Genomic DNA, 18702 nt, shown 5'->3' on the forward strand with positions numbered 1-18702 from the left:
CCTGAGAGTTTCTGGGTAATTAATAATCGGTTCCTTAATTAGACTAGCCAGCAATTTGATGATCAATGGTTTCTCTTGATTAGACATATTAGACACATCTTTAGAGGCTGACCACCTGGGCTTCAATGAAGAAACAGAGAAAAGCCTGGATCCCAACTTAACAATGTTAAAGTAAAATAAGAATTCCCTTAGCATGTGTTAAGAAATCAACATCCTTGCTAGATTGAACTTTTGTTTCCTTAGTTATTTCACCTACCACATGTCACAGCACTCGTTGACTGGATCACCAGGGAATACTTAATGGGTGCTGCATCCTGCCCCTGGAAACATGGGCTTCTGAGCAGCATTAAGGGCAACACTAAGGTAACAGTCTTGATCTCAGCTCAATCAGGGCCACTAAGCCTGTGCAAGGAAATTCAGGCATGGTCACTGTCGTGGAGAGGGAAGCCAGCACCATGGTGAGTGCCTTGGAATCTCCTCGCAGCTGCTCTCATTCCACACTTTCCCTACCTGCAGTACAACACTCTACTGTCCTTCACATCGTGAGGGAGAATGGCCCCTGGATATGGGACCTCACACAACATCGACTGTGGACAAGGGACTCGTGGTATCTCTTTTGTCCTGTTTAGAGCCAGTTGCTACATCCATACTGGATTCTTCCCCAGTGCTCCTGGCCCTCGTCACCAGACCATATCTTGACCTGGGTCACTTTGTGACCAGGTGCCAGACCTTCTCCAGGCCTCCTGCAGTGACATAACCACTGCTCCTAGTGGAAGGAGGAAGCTCCTTAAATGAGATCACATTTTAGAATTTTATTTTAAATTAATTTATTCTGAACTTAAATAAAATAAGCATTTTTTATAACAGACCAGGAAAAAAAAGATGATTGCACATGAAACTGCAAAACTATTCGGTACAATTTGCTGCTTCTTCTAAATATATAATAAAATTATCATCTGTCTTTTTTTTCCTTTTTGCTCTTATCCCTCATCTTAGAGATGATGGCTACTACATGAAAAAAATGTTTAAGATCATTACTACCTGGATAAGAGCAAATAAAAACTTTGAAATATCACTTTTGGCTAATGTGACTGAAGGGGAAGGTGACAAATGTCAGAGGGGATGTAGAAAAATTGAGACTGGGAACCATTTTGGAGAACAATCTGGGAATTATGTCCAAAGGATTATTAAATGACCTATATACCCTTTGATGCAGAAATACTGTTACTATTAGGTCTATTTCCAAGTATGAGTAAGAACAAAGGAAAAGACTCCCTCTGTTCTAAAATATTTATAGCAGCTCTTTGTGTAGCAGCAAATAACTAAAAAGTGAAGGGATGGGGTGGCTAGGTGGCACAGTAAATAGAGTACCGACCCTGGAGTCAGGAGTACCTGAATTCAAATCCAACCTCAGACACTTAATAATTACCTAGCCATGTGGCCTTGGGCAAGCCACTTAACCCCACTGCCTTGAGAAAAAAATCTCAAAAAAAAAGTGAGGGGATGTCCATCAAGCAAGACTAGCTGGACAAGTTGGGATATATGATCATGATGGAATAGAAATAATGAGCTGACATCACATTTATTGCTAACATTTTATGGAAGGCACAAGCACCTAAGAGGAATTCAAAGTGCAGCTACAGGGGCAGAAACTGGAAGGCAGCAGGTCGGGGTCAGAACTGAGAAATTCTGCAAGTGTCCCCTGGCAATTCCAAGAGTCCCAAGCAATCTCAAATTCCTCCAATTGAAAGACCCAGGGGAGAAATCAGAACCCAGAATCAGGCCTAAGATCTAGATTTCTATGGCTGTAGATTCAGGTGCTGTCCTTCTAAGACCCCAAATATTGGGAACTACAGTCTTCACAGCTGTGTCCATTCCTTCAATCATATCAACCTTGGGAACACGGGGGCAAGAAGCTCTTCCTCAACTGTCCGATGTGAAGTGATGAGCTCAACACTCTATACAGGCACAACTAAGGGGCTATCCTGACTCATATGCCTGCCTCCACCCCCTGGGCACCTTCACATGCATCGGAGAATTTGACAGGCAGTCTACAGGACTAGCCAAGGTATGTTAAGGCCCAAACTATGTCAACATTTTCCAATTTCCTCAACTTTTCTTTCAATAATATCATGAAATGATTGTACTTGTCCCCTTCTGGTTGGCATAACTATAGTCTCTCCCTGTTAAAGAGCAATCTTCCCAAACCATTCTCTTGTTATGTAATTTTGTCATCTCTTATATTTTATTTTCCTTAAGGATCTGATTTCTCTCATCACATTCAACTTAGAAGAATGTATAGCATGGAACCAAAGTAAAGACTACAAGACTGACTTCTGTGGGGGGTGGGAGAAGGGAAGCAAAAATAAATATTTTTTTTTTTAAAAAAGAGCCATCTTCCCGTAGCAAGGGTAAATACAGCTGCCTCTAAAATAATTTCTCTCCAAATTAGGTATGCTCTAACTTTCTAGAATTTGGGCATTGACAATTTACCACCCCAGCCAACTCCCACATAGCTAAACTCACTAAAAGCTTTACAGCCAGAGGGAGGAAGATTCCAAACATCTCAACTTTCAGTCAACCATTGCCTAAGGACTATGGGCCCAAAGCCCTGGATTCTGGGGAACAGAGGTTTCAGAAATTGCTGTGTAAGGCCTGCACAGGGTGTCTCCAGTTGAAGATATAAATCCCATGGTCTGATTAGGTGGACATCAATACCTCAGAGGACACCTGGCAGGCAGCACCAGAAGGGACATGGTGAGTGAGGGCACCATTAGTTCCCCAGGACTTTATTCATCTGTATCATCATTCTTGCACCCTAGGAACCTCACCTTCTATAGGGATGCCTCAACAACACCCACCAGATACCCTTAGACATCACATATGCTGTGGAACATGTTCTGATGGGCCTGAGAGTCTTTACAGGGTTTGTAACCTGGAATGCTGTAGAGAAAGACAGCCATTGGAAACTGAGAGATGCAAAGGTATCTATTACAGAAGAAAAGGACCACATTAAGGGTATTGCCAGAGAACTTGACACATTGGCTGAAGGACACTGTACTTTGGCTGCTAGGGTGATGGGCCACGGACTGGCCTAGGGAGCCAGCGTTAATCAACTCTTCCTACTGCACATACATTGTTCCACTGTGAGAAATGGCTTTTGTCCTGGACTGGAGACTGTTGATAACATCATAGACATCAGAAACATCTAGCCTGAGCCTATGAGTGTTTTCACTGATCTCTCCTGGAATATTCCAGGTAAATGGGCAGGATCCCTGCAAAGGAGGATTTATGATTTGAGATTAATCTGAAGACTTGGTGGTGCATACTGGTGGTCAGGGGATCAGAGGGAGGACTGTGTTAAAACTGAATAGTTAAGTTTTAGCAGGAAATAAGATGGCAAAGGGAGGCCTGGAAGTCAACTACAAATTATCCCAAGGACCAAAGGGATATAATTTCCAAACAGTATTTTATGTTAGCTAAAATTCACATCCTAGTAACATGTGCTGACTCAAGAGAAGTCATTGATGGGCAATTTGATTTCTTCCCTTCACCAAACATTCTTCCCCAGGTGACGCAATATTAGTAAGTCATTTTCCTCATTCTAAAGACATTCAATTTTCAAGGAAATACAGAGGTCTCCTTTCATCTAATCTTGCCATTTGGGAGCAACTCTATTGCCTTCTTTAACTATTTTGCAACTTGGAGGGTTGTTGGCATGAATTATTTTTCCTTATTTCATGATTCTGACATGGTCATAGAATGAAAGACAAAAATTTATCCTTTACCAATGACTTCCATCCAAAGGCAAGTTCCTATTGAGCCCCTTCATAAGGATTCTTTCTCGTATGAATCCTCTGATGTGAAATTAAGAAATAACCCCTGGCTAAGATGGAGTCCATAATATGGTTTACACCCAGAGAATTTTCTACTGTCCAAGAAGCTTTGAATTTCATTTGAACGAGCTTTCCTGGTCATTGCAGTCATAAGATGACTATGTAGTATGAATTTTCTGGGAAGTAAGGGATGACTTTGGCCTGAAGGATTTATGATGTTGGTTATTTGTAAGGTTTATCTCTCATGTGGGTTCTGTGATGTTTAGCAAGAGAGGAACTCTGTGTAAAAGCCTTTCCACATTGATTACATTTATAAGGTCTCTCTCCAGTGTGGATTCTCTGATGTATAGCAAGTGTGGAGTTGTGTGTAAATGTCTTTCCACAGTAATTACATTCATAAGGTTTTTCTCCAGCATGAACTTTTTCATGTAAAGCAAGACAAGAGCTCATTGCAAAAGTCCTTCCACATTGATTACATTGATGAGGTTTCTCTCCCTTGTGGATTCTCCGATGTACAAGAAGATGGGACCTCTGTGTAAAAGTCTTTCCACACTGATTACATTCAAAAGGTCTCTCTCCAGTATGGATTCTCTCATGAGCTACAAGACAGGCTTTCTCTCTAAAAACCTTTCCACATTGAGTACATTCATAAGGTTTTTCTCCAGTGTGTCTTTTTTTATGTAAAGTCAGAGAGGAGCTTGTTGCATAAGTCTTTCCACACTGATTGCATTGATGAGGTCTCTCTCCCCTGTGGAGTCTCTGATGTACAGTAAGATAGGAGCTCGTTGGGAAAGCCTTTCCACATTGATTACATTCATAAGGTTTCTCCCCAGTGTGGATTCTCTCATGGAGAATGAGGTAGGAGCTCTGAATGAAAGTCTTTCCACAATGATTACATTCATAAGGTTTCTCTCCAGTGTGGATTCTCTGATGGACAACAAGATGGGACCTCTGAACGAAAGTCTTTCCGCAGTGATGACATTGATAAGGTTTCTCTCCACTGTGGATTCTCTGATGGACAACAAGATTGGAGGTCGCTGTGAAAGTCTTTCCACATTGATCACATTTACAATGTTTTTGTCCTGTATGGATTCTCTGATGGACAGCAAGATTGGAGCTACACATAAAACTCTTTCCACACTGATTACATTTATAAGGTTTCTCTCCAGTGTGGGTTCTCTCATGTATAGCAAGAAAGTTACTCTGTCTGAAAGCCTTTCCACATTGATTACACTGATAAGGTTTCTCCCCAGTGTGGATTCTTTCATGTATAGCAAGATGGGTATTCTGAATGAAAGACTTTCCACAATGATGGCATTTATAAGGTCTTTCCCCAGTGTGAATTCTTTTATGTACAGCAAGCTGGGCCCTCTGAATGAAAGTCTTTCCACACTGATTACACTGATGAGGTTTCTCTCCACTATGGATTCTCTCATGTACAACAAGACTATAGTTCCTTTTGAAAGTCTTCCCACATTGATTACATTTATAAGGTTTCTCTCCAGTGTGGATTCGCTCATGTTCAGCAAGACTGGGCCCCTGCATGAAAATCTTTCCACACTGATTAGATTTATAAGGTTTCTCCCCAATGTGGATCTTCTGACACACAATTAAATTGTGTGTCAACTCATTTTGCATATTCTTATGCACAGCACAGATTTCTTTCCAAATGAAGTCATAGTGGACATCATTCATCCATCTTTGCTTGTGTGTTTTTTCCTCTGAAAGGTTTATCTCTGCAGGAGTCTCTTTTATTTCAATCCTGATCTCTTCTTCTAAAAAAGATACATAAATATTAAATATACAACACAATCACATATACTTACATATATCCCCTTCCCTACATTGGAAGAATATAAACATTTATATTCTGTTTCCCTATGCAAAAACCTCAAACTTAAATGGGCAGAAATCAACCCTTTGAAAATGTCATTAGCTCACCCCTGAAGGGTGAGTTTATTTATAAAGAGGTTCAAACAAAATCACATTGGATCCCCACTACAGACCTGTGACCCAGGCAGAGCTAGCATTCTCATGATATTCATAACTCGGGCCCGTGAGCTCAGAATGGCTTACAGAGCAGCTGAGACTAGTATGCAAACCTTGTGAATGGGCATGCTTGGTCCACACTTCTAGACAACTGCTGCCAATTTGCATCTTGCTGTTCATTTTCACTTCCATTGTCTGCACTTTCAATCTTTTCTTCATAAATATTATATACAAATTCCAAATATTCCTATTATTTCATAATCTACCTCGCCTGTATGCATAAAGAAATTCCTCTGGTGGTTAGTTTCTATCTTTTTTGTTTTGCTGCAGCATCTGAGACCATATTATGAATGACAGCACTATTTTTTTGTATTTACTTGAGGCTTAGAGATTTTGTTTTGCTTCATTATATTTTGGGGCTATAGCTACTGCTTATTATTTTTTTTAAATTTATCTTTAAAAGTCTCTGTTCAGTAAAAAATAAATTCTTTGCAAGAAACACACTTTAAAAAAATTCATGTTAGGGTAGTTGAATAGAGTACTGGCCCTGGAGTCAGGAGGACCTGAGTTCAAATCCAGCCTCAGATACTTAATTGCCTAGCTGTGTGACCTTGGGTAAATCACTTAACCCCATTGCCTTGTCAAAAAAACCCCCCAAAGTTCATGTCATTTCCAATGTCTGAAAATGTGTCTCATAAAGGTACTTGAATCTATTATTCTTTTCTAAGAAAGTGGATAGCATGCTTCTCCTTCAGTCCTCTTTCAATACCCTCAGTTAGTGGTTCACCAGGCCCCCCCCAGATGTTTTAGATAGTGGTCCAAGGAATTTGTGCTAAAAATGTGCTAATGGAAACTTAAGCAGTAAATAGCCCAATTTTGTTGCAAAGACATTTTCTTTTTAGACATACATGCTTATGTTTCAGCCATATTATTCTTTCTACAGTGATTCCAAACTGTCACCATGAGGCATATGATGCTTTTGGGGATCATGCTGTGATTATATCATATGCTGCTTCAGACTAAATGCAACATATTCTTTCAACCTGATGTTAAATGGTGTCCAAACTTCCATGTGCAAACTGTCACCAACATGCACAGACTCTCCTTATTTGAACCAATCTTCCACTTTTTTACTATGTTTCTGACAGTTTGGCAATATAAATGAATCATTTAATAGTGTCAGAAAGTGGGGTGGCTAAGTGGCGCAGTGGATAGAGCACCGGCCCTGGAGTCAGGAGGACCTGAGTTCAAATCCGACCTCAGATACTTAATAATTACCTAGCTGCGTGACCTTGGCCAAGTCACTTAACTCCATTGCCTTGCAAACACCCCCCCCCCAAAAAAGTGTCAGAAAGAGTGTGGTTGATTTCCTAGCAGTAGAAAAAAGAAACTTAGGTCTAAAGAAATTCTATACTGTCAATGGTGGTTTAAAAATGAACATAGTTTAAAAATAACACCTAAGGGATATGTGCAATTGACCTTTCAGTTCATCTATCATGATCAATAAACTACAAAGGAAGGCAAAAATCAGTCTTGCTGTCACTGAGTACTAACACAGAGATGGTTTGAGAAAAAGCAACAGATCATGAACCTCACTCTTAGTTGATCTATGTCAATAAAAAGTAAGTCTTTTCGGGCAGCTAGGTGAAGCAGTGGATACAGCACTGGCCTTGGAGACAATTTTAAATCTGACCTCAGACATTTAATATATATAACTTAGCTGGGTGACCTTGGGCAAGTCACTTAACCCCATTGTCTTGCAAAAACAAAAACAAAAAAGAGTAAGTCTTTTACATGGTAACCAGAAATAATTCATTTTATTGACTGGTTAGGGAGCTAAAAACAAAAAGAAAAAAGTCATGCATTTCCATCCCACAGCAAGAGAGCTTGCCCAATTCTTTCATTTTCTACCCCATGACTATATGAACCTTTTCAGACTGTTCTGTTTAAAAATCAGAAAACAGCTGGTAGGACAACATAAAGCATGCTGAGTCTCAAGTCAAAAACAATCCAAATTCCAATCCCATCAATTTGTTGTGACTCTGGTTTGCCTCAGTTTCTTCACATGTAAAATGGACAAAATAATATAAGTTCTAGAGTTATTATGAGGATCCTATGAGATGACATTTGTAAAGTGGATGGCCCTTAGTAAGTGCTAAGTAAATGCTAGTTCATTGGGTCAGTGGATGGAGCACCAGGCCTGAAGTCCAGGACTCATCTCCCTGAGTTCAAATATGGTGTCAGACACTTACTAGCTGTGTGATCCTGGACAAGTGACTTAACTCTTTCGGTTTACACTTCTGTAAAATGAACTGGAGAAGGAAATGACAAACCACTCCAGTATCTAGCAAGATCATAAATGGGATCATAAAATCAGAGAAACGACTGGAAAATGACTAAACAACAAAATGTCCATGCTATTTTTATCATCATCATCATTATTTTGATTTCTACTCTTTCCTCTCCAATTCTGCTCACCTTCTTAAACTGTTATTATTGTACTAAATGTATTTCCATTCCACAATACTCTCTTTTGAGTAGATCAGCTAAGAGTGACGTTCATGATCTGTTGCTTCTTCTCAAACCATTTCCATATTTGTACAGTGGACTATGACCTCTGTGACAGTAGGATTGGCTTTTGCCTTCCTTTGTATGCTGAGGACTTAGCACAGTGTTAGAAGATAGAAGGTGTTCCTCAGTGTTTGTTGATTGATAGACTGACTGGGTCCAGAGTTGATGCAAGGCCCGAGACTCTACCTCAGTTTCTGGATTGTTTTCTCTCCTACTTGAAAAATGCATATTTTGACCTCAGTTCTATTGTTGTCTCTTTCTGGCCACCTAATCACCTAAATAATCACCTTATTTCTAATGCAGATGGGACCAGACCAGGTCCAGTACTGAAGATCACAGAAACTTCTGTCTAGACTTCTGAAGGTTCTCTTCTCTGGGACAGCTGGAAATCTCTACCTCCCAGTTCCCTAAACTGAGTGTTGATCACCTTTATGAACTTGGCCAATGATTCTCTCAGAATGAGACCCAGATGGAGCCACAGAGATTAGGAAAGGGCCTCGGGCTGATTATTTATGTAACACTAAGTCTTGGATGAATTCCAAGTATGGCATCAGTCTCTATTCCCCATCATGTGCTGCTGAATCAGAAAGAAAAGAAATCATGAAACCCAGGCTGCCTGGATCCCCTACAAATTGAGGTGACATCATCTCACCTAGATCCTCTTATGGCAAGACAACCCTTTGACATTTCCCTGACTCCCTATGTCACTCATCATAGCAACTTTCCTCAATGTTCCCACTCTCCCTTCGGACTCTTCCCCCATGCAAATCTTCTCACCGGAGCCCTTGGGCCTCATTACTGAACAAAACTGAACACTGATCAAGAACGATCTTCTCATCTCACGTTAATGACACACCTTCATTTCCTTTTTAACCTCGGCATCAGTTGAAAAGGATCCTTCTGCTTGCTAAAGAAAATTCCTTTATGCAGGCAAATAATCCTACTCCAGCCCATCATTTAACTCCTAGTTCTCCTATCACCAAGTCCAAAAGGAAATTCTTTCCCTTTCCCCCCAACTCTCCCTTCTTCCTACTTTCCCAATGCTCCCAGTAGGGCAGGCTCTGCAATGAACAGTCCTGCCCTCCTCATCCATTCTCCCACATGCCCATTCCCAGCCCTGTGTTCATTCTGTTCCAAAGTCCTATGATTCTGCCTGGGTCACATCTCTTCCAATACCGTCACCTCACACCTGAGATGTTTAGGAGCCTGTGAGTTGGCCTGGCTGTCTCTAGTCAATCCTCCACCCAAATGTCAAACTCAGCTTCCTGAAGCTCTCACCTGATCATGTCAACACCTGCCTACTCAACAACCACTGGTAGCTCCCCAGAGGATCAGATAATCTGCCCTCTGTAGGGCTGCAAAACCAACTGAGCCCCTCCTGACCCTCCTGCTTCTTTCACCATTTCCTCCAGGGCCAGGGGCTTCCTCTCAGCTCTATGAACAGTGTCTTCCACTTGCTGACTCTGAGGCTTGCCCTAGCTTTTCTTTTCTTTCTTTTTTTTTAGGTTTTTGCAAGGCCAATGGGGTTAAGTGGCTTGCCCAAGGCCACACGGCTAGGTCATTATGAAGTGTCTGAGGCCGGATTTGAACTCCGGTACTCCTGACTCCAGGGCTGGTGCTCTAGCCACTGTGTCACCTAGCCGCCCCTGCCTATCTTTTCTGAAGCCTCAGCAAGAACCTACCTTTCACAATCAGACTTTTCCAGTTCTTCACTTTATGGTCTTCCCCCTATTGAGTGGATCCAATTTATCCCATCTATGATGGATTTCTACATAGTTGCTGGCAAGCTGTCTGCCCCTCCAGATGGTGAGCTCCATGAGAACAGGGGAAGGCCCTTGCACATAGTAACCTCTTAATAAATGTTTACTAACTTAAAGAAGATCTAAGAGAGAGCTCATGATAGTCTAACCCCTTTTTATACTTTTAGGAAAGTTCCATGCTCCCGCCCCCTCAAATTTCAAATAATGAATTCTTAAAAGATCATAGATAGATCACTGGAAGGGAGTTGATAAGCCGACCCCCTCATTACACATGGGAAAACTGAGGCTGCTCACTGGTTTGGGGACTTGCCCTGGAAGCTACTGCTAAAACATCTTGAAAAGAATTGCAAGGCAACTTTTGCTGACCCTAAATCTTACCACAACGCAAACCTCTTGCATTTACCTGCTTTCACCTCACTCACCTAGACTGCGGCTCCTCAGGTCTTCTTGCTTCAGCATCCATGGTGTTTGCCTTTGCTCAAAATAAGAGATCACATCTTCTCTAGGAACTGGAAGCCCTAGGCATGAGGGACCAGTTAAGGATGAGCTTGGAGCAAACTTGTAATTTAGTTCTCTTTAGGGAAAGGGCTATGGACCCAGAGTACATGGTTAGTTTACTATCTGAGATGCTTCCAGTGATTTCATCTTTGACCTGAAGCTGCCTAGAACTTCAGAAACCTCAAAGGAAATCCTCAGGTTCCTATCACAAAATGAAAGGGCAACTGGACAGTAAAATGTTCATGTCTCTTGGATACAAAGAATTAAGAGACCAGCATTTTTCTTTCTAATGATTGGTAAACGCTGCAAATCCTACATACCAGGGAATGGAGACACAGAGTTACCAAGGGAAGTGTTCTTACCCACGGAGAGCAGGTTCTGGGCATTCTCCAGCATGACCTTTTTGTACAACTCCTTCTTAGGATGGTCCAAGAGGTCCCATTCTTCTTGGGTGAAATGCACAGCCACATCTTTGAATGTCACCAACTCCTAAATTTTCAAAAGTATAGGATGGAGTTGGGTAGCTTGGTGGCACAGTGGACAGAGCACTAGCCCTGAGGTAGGACCTCAGGAGGACCTGAGTTCCAATCCAGCCTAATTACCTAGCTGTGTGACCTTAGGCAAGTCACTTAAACCCCATTGCCTTGCAAAAAAACAAAAGTATGTGATAGAGAGCTGAAGGACACTTCAGAATTCCTTTAGTCCAATCATCATCAATTTACAGGAGGAAAACTAAAGCACAGAGACGGGATTTACCCAAAAGGCCTATGAGAGAGTCAGGCAACACCTGAAACTATCATCAGTTGGAAAAAAAGCTGAAAAATGTCTCCCTATGGAATTAGGGAGAAAATATGTGTTCTATCTGTGAAATAGGTGGATCAGAGGGGGAGAAAGGGAGGTGATGTGAAATTCCTTTCTTATCAGACCTGATATGAATATGTTCTAAAAAAAATTCTGTGAAGTTTGTGAGAAGCTGGCTACTGGGGAGAGGGGGGCAGATTATGTGATACATAAAAGAGGAAAAAGGTTAAAGAAAGCTCACTCTAGGGATGAGTGTCATAACCTAAATGGCTTATACTTTTGTTTTATGATTGCTTTCATTTCTCTATGGTGCATATTATAATATTTCATTACAGACAAACAAGAATGTGATGGAGATGGGAGGGTGGCTTTGTTAATTAAAAAAGTAATATTTAATCACTGAGTTTTGTCTGAGCTAATTCATGAGAAAAATATTGCCAGTTTCTTTGTGAAAATAAATGATCTCGGGGCGGCTAGGTGGCATAGTAGAGACAGCTAGGTGGCATAGTGGATAAAGCACTGGCCTTGGAGTCAGGAGTATGTGGGTTCAAATCCGGTCTCAGACACTTAATAATTACCTAGCTGTGTGGCCTTGGGCAAGCCACTTAACCCCATTTGCCTTACAAAAACCTAAAAAAAAATAAAATAAAATAATAAATGATCTAAAACATACCCCTAACATTCTAGAAACTTGGAAGAACAAGAGTCAAGAGAATGAGTTAAGAGGCCAAATGATGAGCCACATTCTGGAGAGATTGGCCAGATCTAAAATACCTTGATGCTTGGGAGGGGTCATCTCTATTTCCCACTTAGTACATGAACATGTCTTTTGCCTATATACTCAAAATTTGATGGTTTTCCATTTCATTTCCTTCCTTTTCCATCCTAAGGATATGAGAAAGGCAGAATAGAAGCAGCTCAAGGGAATCATGAGATGCTCAAGTTTAGAGAATCTACCCCAAATATTCACACAGTCCATTTGTGCCCCTGAACTTGTATTGGTCAGATTAGCCAGGAGGATACACTGGAAAAACTGTCTCCTCTTTTAATTTTTGGACTCCCTAGAGCCTGTAAGTGCCTTGGTTCTTTACCTGATTCTTAATCAAGTTTGTTGCCCTGACTAACTAAACTCATTGGAAAGTGAGGTCCTTCAGGGCAGAGATTTTGATACCTCAGTTTTTACCGCAACAGTTAAACACACTGCTTGCCACATAACCAGTGCTTAAGAAAAGTTTGTTGAATAACCATGGGAGAGCCCCCATGTCCTTCTCTGATTTTTCTGAATTAAGTTTGGGCTCTGTTTAGACAGTTGACTCAGATCTGTAACATGCATACATGTTATTCCATGGGTGCTTTTCTAATTTTCTTAAACCACTTCATTACTTTATTTAGGCAATTTCTTTTCAAGGTTGCAAAGAATCTATGATCTCGCCCAAAAGAAGGTCCTAAGATACCTACATGATAAGTCACCAAAGAACTTCTCAGGTAAGATTATAAAGACACCAAGGTCAAAAGAAATGCAGTAAATTGGGAAATAATTTTTACAACTATTGTTTCTGACAAAGGACTCATTTCTAAAATATACAAAGAACTGAGTCAGATTTTTAAAAAAACAAGCCATTCCCCAATTGACAAATGGTAAAAGGATATGCAAAGGCAATTTACAGCTAAGGAGATCAAAGTGATCCATAGTCATATGAAAAATTACCCCAAAGCATTACTTATTGGAGAAATGCAAATTAAAGCATCTCTGAGGCACCATCTCACATGTCTCAGATTGGCCAATATGACCAGAAAGGACAATGATCATTGTTGGAAGGGATGTGGGGAAATATGGGACACTAATACATTGTTGGTGGAGCTGTGAACTGATCCAACCTTTCTGGAGAGCAATCTGGAATTATACCCAAAGGGCAACAAAAATGTGCATGCCCTTTGATCCAGCCATACCACTACTGGGTCTATACCCTGAAGAGATGATGAAAAAGGGTAAAAACATCAGTTGTACAAAAGTATTCATAGCAGCTCTGCTTGTGGTGGCAAAGAATTGGAAATTAAGTGAATGCCCTTCAATTGGGGAATGGCTTAGCAAACTGTGTATATGTATGTCATGGAACACTATTGTTCTATTAGAAACCAGGAGGGATGGGAATTCAGGAAGCCAGGAGGGATTTGCATGAACTGATGCTGAGTGAGTTGAGCAGAACCAGAAGAACACTGTACACCCTAACAGCAACATGGGGGTGATGATCCACCTTGATAGACTTGCTCATTCCATCAGTACAACAATCAGGGACAATTTGGGGCTGCCTGCAATGGAGAATACCATCTGTATCCGGACAAAGAATTGTGGAGTTTGAACAAAGACCAAAGACAATAGTTTTAATTTTTTAAATAAAAAAGTTGTCTTATGCACTACACAATTTTTCTATCTCTAACATTTTATTTTCTCCTCAAGGATATGATTTTTCTCTTAACACATTCAATTCAGACAATGTACAATGTGGAAACAATGTAAAGATTATCAGATTTGGGGGCGGCTAGGTAGCGCAGTGGATAGAGCACTGGCCCTGGAGTCAGGAGTGCCTGGGTTCAAATCTGTCCAACCTCAGACACTTAATAATTATCGACCTGTGTGGCCTTGGGCAAGCCACTTAACCCCCATTGCCTTGCAAAAAAAAAAGATTATCAGACTGTCTTCTGTGGGAGGGGGGGAAGATGGAGGAAAATTGTAAAATTCCAAACCTTATAAAAAATGAGATGTAGAAATCACTATTGTATATCATTGGAAAACAAATAAAATATTTGCATAAAAAAGATTATAAAGGCTTATACTTTTCCCCCAAACAGGATTGTTAGTATTACTGATTTAAAGCAAAATCTACCTGATTACCTCCATTAATAAACAGTGTAACCATCTACTCCAGAACAATAAACATTACCATAATATAACTTGTCTCTCAAGTAACATCAATTTAGTTGAAGGTGATTCTGAATGATCTTCCACAGAAAATCACCATGATTTACCGGTTTGACACTCTAGGCTGATTGCCTTCAGATACCAGGACAGAGTCACTCTGATCCAATGATGCCCCCAGCCCTTCTCTTCATCATTTATAAACATGTGGCCTCAATGCCAAATTTGAAGAATATGAATCATTAAGATATGACGCACAAGGGGCAGCTAGGTGGCCCAGTGGATAGAGCACCGGCTCTGGAGTCAAGAGAACCTGAGTTCAAATGCAGCCTCAGATACGTAATAACTGTGTAGTTGTGTGACCTTGGGCAAGCCACTTAACCCCGTTGCCTTAAATAAATAAAAATTTAAAAAACAGCTATGATTCACTTATAACAGTTAAGCTTTCTCAGAACCAGAAGAGGTCTTTGATGCCCTGCCCTCTCCCCCTTGCCCCCCAGGCCCTGTTCTCCATCCTGGGAGACTTCTCAACCAACCCAGCCCTTCTCCCGCACCTGCTGCTCTCCAAGCTAGTTTTAGGTCCCACCTCCCAACATCTTTCCTCCTTTTACTCTGGGAGGTGTGATCTCCCCAACTCTGACCATGAGGCTTTCCTAGAGCTATTGGGGAATGGTTTCCAAAAGTGAATTTTGGAGCAAACTTCATGCCCTCAAAGTCCCTTCCCTACATCTCTCCCCTCCAACAACAGAACGCCTAGACTCATTTCCTCTCCAGGTCCTCTAAGGGAAGCAGCACCAGTTCCCTTTGAACTGGTATAAATTTCTACCATTAAGAGACCTTTCTAAGTCTAAATTCACATTTTTTTCTTTTGTTAATAATGTCCTGTTTCCTTTCTCTGTGTCCTAACTCAATCTTACCCAAAGGTTTGCCTGCCCGATATGAGGTCACGGAGCTCTGCTTCTCCCTCTATCATCTGGGGAACTGTAGGGCACACATGCCCACCGCTCTCTGCCAGAGTCTGTCACCACCTTCTTCTGACTGTCCCAATTCTCCCACTAGGCCCCGAGGAGACACCATTTCTAGGGCTCCTGGTTCACACCAGATACCACAGGACTAGTCCCAAGCCCTTCCCAGTCTTCTTCCCCCTTGGTCCTCCTTCTCTCTGACCCAAGGACACTGGCCTCCTGCCTGGCCCCTGACTCTCCCCTGCTTGGGAGGCCCCTCCTCCCCTGGGCCTCCTGGCTTCCCTCCCATCTCAGCTACAACATCATCTGAAAACCAACTTCCTCCCACCACAGTGCTGGAGCGTTGGCTCTGGGGGGCCTCCCATCTCGCTGGAGACGGCCTGCCCCCCATTAAGACCAGAGCGCCTGGTGTTGTTGGAGCTTCCTGTATTGCCCCAATAGGTCAGTGCAGGGGTGGGAATAGAGGAACCGCTTTCTCAATGCTCTTTGACTTGGCCTAAGAAATGAGAGATGGGAGGGATTCAGAGACCTGGGGAGGAAGATGGGAGTGACCCAGGAGGACACATCTCTGCCAAGGTGGGCCTGCCTTCCAGGGGGAAGCCCCCTGGGCTGTCTTGGGTGCTACCTTTGCTGATGCTGGCCGGGTCTGGGGATGGACTGCACTCACCTGGAGAGGGGGGGTCTGGGTCCCAGGGGCCATTCTGTCTGGGTATGGGCTCTCTCCTTGGACCAGGCTTGCAAGCTGACCTAGGAGGGAGAAGAACCTCAGCGTCGGGGAGGCACTGTTTTCTTGTTGCTAGCCTCCTCTTCCTGGGGGGTGCTGGTCCCCCTGGAGCAAGAGGAGTCAAGTGCCAGAGCCCTTCCCTGGGGGAAGCAGGGCAGTGGGGAGGGCCAGAGCCAGCGGGGGCCTTGGCACCCCTCCGAGTCCCCCACCCTGTTACTGAGACCCGGGATGCTGGAATGAGAGTCAGGAAGAGGAAAGGGAGTTCTGGAATCCTGGGGGGAGAACTAACGACACTCAGCCAGCTGAACGGAGGAAGGGCGAGGCGGGAGAGGAGGGGGTCGCCCCCAGGAGGAGACGGGGAGCCTCAATCCCCCCAGGCCCGGGCTCTCCCCTCCACTGGATGCCCGCTGTCCCAACGGTCAAGCTGGGGAGGGCCCCAGGGGCCCCGGGATGTGACTGGAGACTGGATCAGGGGCCCAAGGGGGCCAGGGGTCACACTGGGGGGGCAGCCAGGAGAAGGCCAGGGGGGTGGGCCAGGCCCACCTGGCACTGGCATGGGATAAACCGGCCCCCAGAGGGTGGGGAGAGCTGCACTCCGGCCCCTTCTGCAAGCCAACCTACTCTGGGGGTCCCAAGAGCCCCCCACCCGCCTCCTGTCCAGCCCTGGGCGGAATTCCACCCAGCCTGGCCAACCCTCCTCCCCGGGCCGCCCCTCTTCCTAGGGCAGGGCCACCCTGCTCCCCCTTCCCCTTGCCGCCCCCCACACCCAGTGCTGCTCCCCCCGAGGGAGGTTCTGTCCCTGGAGGAGAGTTGGGGCCTCCTGGGGGGCTGCGGCGGGGCCCCCGGCACCCCGGGGCCCGGGTGGATGGCACAGCTGGGGTTGGCAAATGTCTCCATCTCCTACGGAGGAAATCCAGCCCCCGGGGGCCCCAGTAACGCCCCCTTCACCCCCAAACCTGGATCCTAATGGGGAGACGGGGGAGGGGGGGCTTTACAGATCGGGAAACCGAGGCACGCGGGCTGGTCGGAGGCGGGAACAAGGCCCGGCCCCCTCCGCTCTCACTGCACCCCGCTGCCCCCCGCGGGGCCTCGTCCACCTTCCCCATGACGCCTGGGGTCTTCATCATGCCCGCGGGGCACGGCACCCGCCTGGCACGGCACCGCGGGGCACACGCCACTCTCCGCCCGGTGCTGTTTTACTCTTTCATTTTTGCGAGGCAAATGGGGTGAAGGGACTTGCCCAAGGGCACTGGCTGGGTCACTGGTGAGTGTCCCGGGGGGCCTTGAACTCAGGGCCTCCGGACCCCCGGGGCGTCTGTGGGGCCCGGGCCTGCCAGGGGCCCCCCGCCCGGCCCGCCTCCTCTCAGGTCAAATGGAGGATGAGGAATGGAGGGCTAGCCTCGACCCGGAGGGCCAGCCTCGGATCCCCCCCATGGCCAGCCTGGGACCCCCCCATGGCCAGCCTGGGACCCCCCCATGGCCAGCCTCGGACCCCCCCAGTGCCAGCCTCGGACCCCCCCCCATGGCCAGCCTCGGACCCCCCCCCAGGGCCAGCCTCGGCCCCCCCCCGTGCCGGCCTCCGACCCCCCCGTGCCGGCCTCGGACCCCCCCGGGCCAGCCTCGGACCCCCCCCCCAGGGCCAGCCTCGGACCCCTCCCGTGCCAGCCTCGGACCCCCCCAGGGCCAACCTCGGACCCCCCCGGGCCAGCCTCGGACCCCCGCAGGGCCAGCCTCGGCCCCCCCCCCCCCCCCCGGCCAGCCTCGGACCCCCGCAGGGCCAGCCTCGGCCCCCCCCCCCCGGGCCAGCCTCGGACCCCCCCCCAGGGCCAGCCTCGGCCCCCCCCCCCCCAGGGCCAGCCTCGGCCCCCCCCCCCCCCCGGGCCAGCCTCGGACCCCCGCAGGGCCAGCCTCGGACCCCCCCAGGGCCAGCCTCAGACCCCCCCCCCCAGTGCCAGCCTCGGCCCCCCCCCCCGGGCCAGCCTCGGACCCCCCCTCAGGGCCAGCCTCAGACCCCCCCCCCCCCCGGGCCAGCCTCGGACCCCCGCAGGCCTTGGCCCCCCAGGGGTGGGGGAGGCGGGGCGGAGCCTGCGGCCCCCGAGCCCCCGTGGGGCGGGGAGGGGAGGGGTCAGGCCGGCCGCACCGGGCCCACGGCCCCGGCTCCGGAGGGGCAGCCCCTCCCCCCGGTCCGGTCCGGTCCACTCACTCATTCATTGCCCGCTCCGTGGGCCGGGCCGGGGGAGGAAGTGAGGCGGCGGCGCCGGGGCCGGGCGGGAGGGCGCCCGCCGTCACGTGGCCCGCAGCCGGGAGCCGATTGGCGGGAGGAGGCAGGAGGGAAGCCGCTGATTGGTGCCCCGGGAGCGAGTCCCGCGGGGGGGGGCTCCGTCCCGGCCCCGGGGCTGCGCGCCGGCTGTGCGGCCGGGGCAGGAGGCGGGGAGGCCCTTAAAGAGGCCGCTCGGCGGGGGCGAGTTTCCAAGGGGGAAGCTGCCGGGAGGGGCGCCTGCTCCTTTAAGGCTCCACTCGCGTCCCGCTGGAGGCGTGTCCCAGCCGCCCGGGGGGGGGCGGGGACGCCGGGCCTTAAAGGGCAAGAGGCCCCAGCGGGGAGGCGCGGCCCCCGGAGCGCGTGCGCCCCAGCCGTGGCCTC

The 18702-nt window shown here is 46.5% G+C and overlaps 1 protein-coding gene across 2 annotated transcripts; it reads right to left on the bottom strand.

Moving 5' to 3' along the window:
• Positions 1-914: 914 nt before the first annotated feature.
• Positions 915-18326, bottom strand: LOC141511139 (uncharacterized). 2 transcript variants are annotated; one of them, XM_074220421.1, is made up of 5 exons: positions 18265-18326; positions 16005-16084; positions 11017-11143; positions 10579-10674; positions 915-5611 (listed from the first exon to the last, which is right to left on the bottom strand). In XM_074220421.1, the coding sequence occupies exons 1-5, from the start codon at positions 18266-18268 to the stop codon at positions 4059-4061; spliced, it is 1860 nt and encodes a 619-aa protein (XP_074076522.1). In that variant the 5' UTR covers positions 18269-18326; the 3' UTR covers positions 915-4058. The 2 variants fall into 2 exon arrangements, with proteins under 2 accessions (XP_074076522.1, XP_074076527.1); XM_074220426.1 differs by lacking the exon at positions 10579-10674.
• Positions 18327-18702: the final 376 nt, after the last annotated feature.

Source organism: Macrotis lagotis, chromosome 1 (assembly GCF_037893015.1).
Source record: "Macrotis lagotis isolate mMagLag1 chromosome 1, bilby.v1.9.chrom.fasta, whole genome shotgun sequence".
In the NCBI taxonomy this organism is placed as follows: domain Eukaryota; kingdom Metazoa; phylum Chordata; class Mammalia; order Peramelemorphia; family Peramelidae; genus Macrotis; species Macrotis lagotis.